At 33.0% G+C, this 9,206-nt stretch overlaps 1 protein-coding gene across 1 annotated transcript; it reads left to right on the top strand.

Moving 5' to 3' along the window:
* Positions 1-7,956: 7,956 nt before the first annotated feature.
* Positions 7,957-8,801, top strand: LOC108328099 (18.1 kDa class I heat shock protein). Its single transcript, XM_017561893.2, has one exon. It carries the CDS (start codon positions 8,045-8,047, stop codon positions 8,549-8,551), a length of 507 nt encoding a protein of 168 aa, XP_017417382.1. The 5' UTR covers positions 7,957-8,044; the 3' UTR covers positions 8,552-8,801.
* The last annotated feature ends 405 nt before the right edge of the window (positions 8,802-9,206 follow it).

Genomic DNA, 9,206 nt, shown 5'->3' with positions numbered 1-9,206 from the left:
AGGAAGTATCTTTCAGAGATACTAAAGAAGTTTAATACGATGGACTGCAATTATTATTATAAAAATAAATTATTTTTTTATTGGCCAAGTTCATGATTTATGCTTGAAACTACAAATAAACGATTATGTCACTATAATGGGTGATAGAGATTTTATTAAAAAAATATAAAATTTTTAGATACTTAAATAGAGTGAAATTTTTTAATATGTATTCAATTAAAACTACTCAAATTTATGAAAAATATAAAGAATGATGATACAAAGTAACAATCACATCATTCTAATTATGTATAAAGTTTAAATCAAATACTTAATTAAAAAATAATTCTTTTAATATTTAATATAATATATTCTTTTAATAAAAATTCAATTCAAAAAGATGAAGAGAAGAATTTATTCTCAAACTCTCACCCCCAAGATATGTTTAAAAGAAAAACTATAATCGTCACCGCCATTTAACAAAGGAAAAAAATAACTGTCTTTAGGACTTGATTAGAGTATGATTTTAAGTATGATTTTCTTTTAAAAAGGTAATGATATAATGACTCCGTTTTTATGATAATTTTTTCATTGTGACATGTGTCAAGAAACGATTGGTTCATATGATTTAAATTTAAAAAGAAACAACGACGTGAAAAATTCAATTATATGGATTTGAGTTTAGGGGTTTTCTTTATTTTGATTCAAAATTGGTTTTCGTTCTCAAAAATTTTTTTTTATCAGATTTCTTTGTTGAGGAGCTACGTTGTTGTTGTAACATCCCAAATTATATAGAACTATATAATATAGTAGTCCACATTTTAATATAATAGAATAGTTGGAAGAGGAAGAATCACATATAAAATAGTAAGATTACAGTAATCCCAAAATGGTTGTAATTTAAAACTTTAAACACAACTAAGTATTTCAAAATACACAAACGTCTAAGAATCATAACTAGGCTAAGCAGCGGCGTCATCTTCCTCCAAGGCCTGCTCCAGAGGCACTTCACTTATCTCTGCTTACATCCAAATGGATGATCATTGCACAAAGGACACACCACACACAAACAAGCAGAAGGGTGAGCTAGATATACAAAAATCATGTTATAACAATCACACACAACATACAAGTTTAATTCAAAGTTACTGGATCACGTAACATAACTTGTTACACTTTTAAACTTGACTCGTCCCGACTTAGAATGATTGCCGAGCTATGGCGGGTCATGCACTCGTGGTAGCTTCTACTGTTTTGCAAAGCCATTACCAATGAGTTTCACCCTACCACACTCACGAGGTTAGTTTGTACCACGTCTTGGAGCATAGTGGAAGCCTCCAAGACTAAGACCTCTTGATACTCCTCACGACATAGATCGATCCTCTTTAATTGAGAAGAAAGACTATTGGAGCTTCAGGATAACCCTCAAGACTGAGCTTCCATGCACATCATTCTAAACATACAAAGGGCACCATCATGGATCCTCTCCTTGAGAATCATGGAATTACGTCCATTAACCACACTTTCACTTTAAACCCATTCATAACTCTTATATTCATACACTTTTACCTTAACCATATACATCAATCACACTTTACATCTAAAAAAACATTGTACTAAAACCAAACCAAGATAAGGAACTAAAAAGCACATACTACTCAGATGATTCGCTCAACACACCTGATTCGCAAGGCGAGACAGGAGTTGCTCGCACAACGACACCTTTCACTATGCGAATTAACTCTCAGATGCACCAGACTTCAAACCTCTCGCATAGCGCACTCAGATTGCTATGCGAGAGCCTAAACGGAGACTACCCCTCCCAAAGACTCGCTATGCGCCCAAACTCGCCTTTCGAATTAAAATATTAGCAGCTCCAAACCATCACCAGTGTTGCTATGCAAATCACCAGACAAAGAGTAGCACCCTCCAGTCATTCGCACAGTACACCAGCTCGCACAATGAATGACTCAAATAGAGAGCACCCTCTGCAGGGACTCGCTATGCGAGACCATTCGCATAACGAGTCTGCATAATCTGTAGAACGCAAATTCTGCAAGATTATGCAACTCACACACCCTTTACCATTTCTAGTCATTTACCTCAACTTCTAACACCCCTAATTTGTGTTTTATACTTAATTAAACTTATTTAGATGATCCCAACCCTCCTTACTACCAATCTAGAGTGATTAAGACTCAAATTCAACTCTAAAACACCAATTTCCACAACTTAGGGACCCAAAACCAATTCTACTACTTTGCACCTATTTTTGACCAGTTTGATGACTCTAACAAGTCACAAATAACCTCCCTATACTATCTCAACAGACTACAAGAGCCCTAGACTTTTAACTCTCAGATTCATTATCTCACTTCCTCCAAAATAACTTAAAACACTACCTATTCACTATGCTTTCTATCTAAACAATGTTGTAACAGATTTCACACCCCAAATCACTCCCAACCTAATCAATTACAGTAAATTAAACTCATCCACTCAGTTCATAACATCACAACACAGTTCACAGATTTCACATTTCAACACATACCACACAATATACTCAAAAACGTAAAATACAACTCCAAACAGTACACCAATTCATAATTCAGTATACATACACCTCATGCAACCAATTTAAATAAATATTCTAGCACTCCTTACCTCAAAGTTGAACTGCCCAGCTCACAAGAACTCCTCAACAGTATCTTACACAGCAAGAGATCAACAAAATCCTGCAATCCACCAAATTGGTGATAGAAACAACTCTTAGAGCTAGGATTGAGCAGATAATGAAAAGAGAAAAGCACAAGACACATGCAACCAGCAAGATTGCATGTGCTAGGTTCCAGAATAACAGAGAAGAGGGAAAATCAACTTACCGATCAGAATGAAGAAAATGATCGGTCAAATACGGAGCCCTCTAATTTGCGGATGCTTGAGCGCCACCTGACCGGAAATCAAATAGCTCAGAAAGAAAGAATGGTAGAGAAAAGACAGAGAACTTGAAGAACTGAGTTTTAGAGAGAGATAGAAGGATTTGGCTAATAAACCAGGATGTTCTAAAAATTATATTTATTCTGGTGAGTAACATAAAAAATCTGGTTCATTAACGTAATACACCTTTTTAATTTTAATTTTTCAGGTCCTCAGAGTTGTAACCATTTGTCCACCGGTGTTTGTGTCAAAGTGTCATCGTGTGTTTACCGTAAGATTTATTGTTCGTGTTTTGGTACATGTTCTAGGTTCAAACTTCCCTCGTGGATCTTCTTCGTTATCAGACAGTGCTTATTGGATGTGCTCTGTTCATCGAACTACCGTTCCACCATTTGTTGAGGTCAACTGAACTTGTGTGCTTTAAAGTCTATTAATTTAATTTTATTACTTCGTATGCTATTAATTACTTTGTCAATATGCTATATTTAAATATGTTTGTCTATTAATTTAATTTAATTACTTTGTATGCTATTAATTACTTGATCAATATGCAAATTTAATTTAATTTATTTTTGACAGGCCTTATGTCACATGAAATAATTCAATGGAAACCGAAATCTTTTATGGAAACATTACATTTTCATTTCATTATTGTTGGGGGATTGATGTAGCCACTGAAATCTTATGTAAACTACTATGTTTTGAATGAATATATGCCTCTTTCATTGATTGTTAGTGTTTAATTCCTTTTCTTAATGCTTGTTGTGAAATTGCTACCCATTACATGATTTTAGGGTTTGCTTGATATTGGGAAATGTTGGGTAAATCTGGACTTGGGTTAAACACCTAAAGGAAATAATATCTAGGGATAGAACTAGGACCTTTGGTTGTCTTAAATCTCAATTCTTAATGCAGAAATAATTGTTAGGTCTTCCAAGGGATTGAAGCTTAATAAGGAAGTTTAGGCTCTCTCTACCAAGGGATTGGGTTTGAGTAATTTAGTAGATTGACATTGGCATATTAATGAAGAGGAAGTGATTTTCTATACATAAGAGTGAAGTAGGTGAAATCATACCCCCAACAATACCATTCCATATCATTTCTAATCTTTCCATTTCCAAGTGTTTGAGTATCTAAGATCACTTTTATCAATTATGTTTCATGTTTACTTTAATTGCACAAAAACACAAATTATGAAGCATTCTTTAGTCTAAGTTAGTTGGAAATTATACGATTGTTTGGTGACACGAGTCTCTTGGGAAACGATATCCGGTCTTACCGGTTTTATTACTTAGAACGATTTGGTACACTTGTCAAAGTCTCAACAGGTGCCACCTGACCGGAAATCAAATGGCTCAGAAAGAAGAAACGGTAGAGAGAAGGCAGAGAACTTGAAGAACTGAGTTTTAGAGAGAGATAGAAGGATTTGGCTAATGAACCAAAATGTTCTAAAAATTATATTTATACTGATGAGTAACATAAAAAATCTGATTCATTAACGTAATATACCTATCAGCTTTCTAATTTTAATTTTTCAGGTCCTCATAGTTGCAATCATTTGTCCACCGGTGTTTGTGTCAAAGTGTCATCGTGTGTTTACCGTAAGATTTATTGTTCTTGTTTTGGTACATGTTCTAGGTTTAAACTTCCCTCGTGGATCTTCTTCGTTATCAGACAGTGCTTATTGGATGTGCTCTGTTCATCGAACTACCGTTCCACCATTTGTTGAGGTCAACTGAACTTGTGTGCTTTAAAGTCTATTAATTTAATTTTATTACTTCGTATGCTATTAATTACTTTGTCAATATGCTATAATTAAATATGTTTGTCTTTTAATTACTTGGTCAATATGCAAATTTAATTTAATTTATTTTTGACAGGCCTTATGTCACATGAAATAATTCAATGGAAACCGAAATCTTTTGTGGAAACATTACATTTTCATTTCATTTATGAATGAAACGGTGTAGAAACCGTTGAAACATTTAATGTTTTATTCAACGCATTTCAATAGTCAAAAAAGAGTGTGCAAAGTTTTGATTTCCACTTACATAATTCCACAAAGTTTGAATAAGGATGAAAGAAATTTTGCATCCAATATATGTTGAAGGAAAGAGATATTATGGTATTCGAGGTCGAGAACAATAGAATTAATATTATCGTTGAAACATCCATTAACATGAATTTCAACGATAACATGAGTTTCATTTTTCTCGACTCAACTTCAAATGAAAACTTCAAACCTAGATATCCACCCGAATTGGATCCCCTCGCTCAAACTAAGGAAGTTCCACTTTTTTCATCCACCCATGCTAGTATTCCCTTTTGTCTTCCTCCTATTCGTCATCAATATCTTCTCTTCTTCCTACTTTATCCTCATTTGCAAAACCTTTGCTATCTTCAGACCCCTTTTCAATATTCTCAAGTCTACGCATAACATTCTCCAGCATATCATTGAGCCTTTGAAAGTTGGTTCTAGATTTCTCCCTCGTTTCCTCAATTGTCTTCTCTACTATGCTTACTCTACTCTCTGATTCTTTTGGTGTTTTTGATTTGGTAGGTCAAACCAAATTGTTAAATTGTTTAGAAATAAAAAAACCAGATTTCAAATTCAGTTAAAAAATTAACACACAAATCTTAGTGCACAATGTAAGATAATGCTCTAATTAAGAAATACATAATCCAGAAAACATTTAACAACTTTCAAAAGAATTAAGGAAATCCTTTCTACACAGAACAAACCTTGTTCTAGAATGAAAATACACACCCAGCCCGCAGGGAGAATTTCCTCCTTAAAAGATAACCCCTATTATACTTAATAACTTTCACTAACCACTTATAAACTGCCTAACTATTGCTAACTTGTTTTATAACTTCTACTTTTGAAATCTGTTTGTAACATACACCTTGATAGCCTTATCAGATAGGCATCTCACGAGAAGAACCAAGCAACCAACATTTGTTACAAGTTACAACCTACAAAAGAAAGACTGATTGAAGCAAATAGTTGAATATTGGTATTCTACATAATGGAATTTGACAAGAAAAAAACCCTGAAACAAAGATATAGAAGTAATGAAGAGAGAGAAAGAGGAATACAAGCAAAGCCTCTGTATACATTAAAAGAGAAGGCACTGGAATGACTCTGAATTCCCTCCATCATCGTCCAAAAATGGATGAGTCACCTATAAGGGGACTTGGATAATTCACAAAATCTTCAACTTTCTGAGCTTATTTTCAAATTAAACACAACTTGGTGTTCAGAGTGCTAAAGCTATAGATTCGCTGGAAGGAATTTCATAAGTTCGAGACACAATTGTATAGTTTCACAAATAAACCTTCTTAAAAACCTTGTACAAGATAATTATTAATTAATTCTAATGTATTTAATTAGAAATTTTACTCAACATATACGTCACCCCCAAGAATACATTTTTCTTGTACTATTTATTCATCATAACATACATATATTTTTTAATCAAACAGAGTGGGAGTGGGATATATTCTGGATTAGCTTCATGACAAAAGCAGAACCAGTTTCATATTCTGATATAAATCAAGGCATAAACTCTTATTTGAAGAAAAAGAATTCATATTCATTTGAATAAGTTGGTGTTGTTCCTCCTGTGACATTTTAAAACATAGTTCGTAAATATCTGAATCTTGGAATATTAAACAGAAACAACTTGATGGTGGATGTTGAAAAGGAACCTCCAGCTAAGCCATTTATGATATATTCTGCACCATTTCATATTTTATGTTTTGCAATTGTTCCACAGTCCCATCATATTGCAAAGTAGATTCCTAATGGAATTGAAGAAATTCAAGAACTGCACCATAATAACCATACAAAATGTCATCAGAATAAATCCTATAAAAGCACGTTCTTATCCTACCAGTATGCATTATGGCATCGCATATTTAAAGCAGAATTCATACAAATCTCATCAAATAAAATTCATACCATTTAACAAAACCGCCTGTTAAAATGTTGGAATCAACTTTTCTGTAAATATTCTTAATTTTTCTATAGCCTAAAACGGATTTTTTATTAGTTAATTAGTAAACAACAATTAATTATTGTTCTAAAAAGTCATTTTTAATCTATGTATAAACTAATTTTAGTGGATGAAAATGTATATATAATTTTTTTATTCATTTTTTCCTAGAAGTAATTTACTCAATCGGCTTCTATGTACCATTAACTCTGAGTTGAGAAATACTCTTTGCTTGAGCATGAAGTTTAGGAATTCATATACATTTTTATTTTAATTCTAATTATATATATATATATATATATATATATATATATATATATATATATATATATATATATATATATATATATATTAACAGGTAGATATTAAATAAACTCTTACATCAACCTTTAATATTAAATAATTATTTTAAATTAGAAAGGATACATCGTTTCAATTTCTTGGTAACCAAGATTAAATAACCAATTTATTTATTTATTTTCTATTTATGATTTAGTACTTTGTTTTTTTATCAAAAATATTGATCTTTTTGTTGTGATTTATAACCAATGTTAAGAAATTTCTCTTTTTATAACATATTTCGTGTGTAAAATAAACGTCGTTTCTTTTTCTTGTATTTGTGTTTATTTATCTGAAATAATAAAAAATAATCAGAATCACTCAAAAGTAATATTTATAATGTAGAAGTTGATCAACAATTTTAAAAGATCAAATAATATATTTAAATTTAGCATAATTTTAATATTTTAATCTTTAGTTAAAATTACTACAATCCATTATTTATTTGTCCTAAGATAATAAGTAAACTTCTCTTACCATATCAAATTACCTAACACTTATATAAATTATATGAAATAATTACACCTTTTTTAAATAGCAAGACAATATATCATATTTACTTGACACGTTATGAAATAAATAACACCTCTTTTAGTTACCAATGCGAAAGAAAATGGTTGACAAAAAATGAATCTAATATAAAATTTGGGTGGCGAGTGTGTATATATATCTTCTAACTACATTCCCTGGCTTATAAATAAGTGCTTCTCCATTGGCTTAGAGCAGCATCTTCTATTCCTCAGCACCACAAGAACGCTACCACCATCGTCATAACATAGAAAGAAAATCAAATGTCCCACCTTTCCCCTCGTAAGTTCTTCAACAGAAGAAGAACTGACGCACCCAATCAACCAACCTGGGACCCATACCAAGCCCAGCAACACCACACCATGGGCCTCACACAGGCCAACCCACCGCCACCGTTCATGGCTTTTCCCGCCGAGCCCTCACCGATCCTCAATTCCCACATAGAGTTCAAGGAGACTCCGGAGGCGCACGTGTACAAGGCGCACCTTCCTGGGTACAAGCGCAACGATGTGCGTGTGGAGGTGGACGACGACAGGGTTCTCTGCATCGTTTGCGGTAAGAGCGTGGAGAAGGAGGAGCAGCGAGAAGGCTGGCACTGCGTAGAACTCTCCAGCGGCCACTTCATCCAGCGCCTCACTCTCCCCGAAAACTCTCTCGTCGACCACGTCAAAGCCTTCATGGAAAACGGGATTCTCACCATTACTGTTCCTAAACACAACAAACCCTCTCACAGTCGCGTCAGAAACATCAACATTTCTTCTCGTCCCTAAATGTTTGTGACACCTAAGTTTAAGAATTGAAACTCAACCGTTATCATTGTACGAGAAACATGGCGGTTGTCTAGATAATAACTAAAGTTGTGTGCTTGAGTCTATGCTTTTTGCGTGCTTTCAACTACATATGTTACGTCTATTGGGTCAATAATTAGTTTGGGGGATTCATTACCTTCCAAACAAACACTTACCATATGGAACTCGATCGCAGAGAAAAAAAGTAATTATTACACGATGCTTTGGTGTATTTGTTCGGAGGATTTGTTTGTAAGAGATATACACCATAGATTTAAATACCAATGAATCCCAAGAAAATCATATATAATAAATTGTGACACCCTCTTTAAGTATAAAATTTTAAAATTCATATTTGAATTATTTTGTTTATGTACTATTTTTCTTTTTTACTTCTATTTAACGTAGAACTTTTAAATCATTCTTGTATAACCTAAATCGTCTATTTAGGAACATGACTTGGAAATCAATTTCTCCACGACCTCTAATCCTTATTTGTTAAACTGTAGTGTTGTGGCCCAAAATCAATTAAATTGAATTGGAGTTGAAAACTTTATCATTAATGGTTTTTCTCTCCTTGTGTTTCAAATAAGGTACATATATGATACTTTTAAAATAAAATAGGTTAGATGATTGG

This window comes from Vigna angularis, chromosome 2, assembly GCF_016808095.1.
Source record: "Vigna angularis cultivar LongXiaoDou No.4 chromosome 2, ASM1680809v1, whole genome shotgun sequence".
Taxonomy (NCBI): Eukaryota; Viridiplantae; Streptophyta; class Magnoliopsida; order Fabales; family Fabaceae; genus Vigna; species Vigna angularis.
This window is presented reverse-complemented; position numbering and strand designations above follow the sequence as displayed.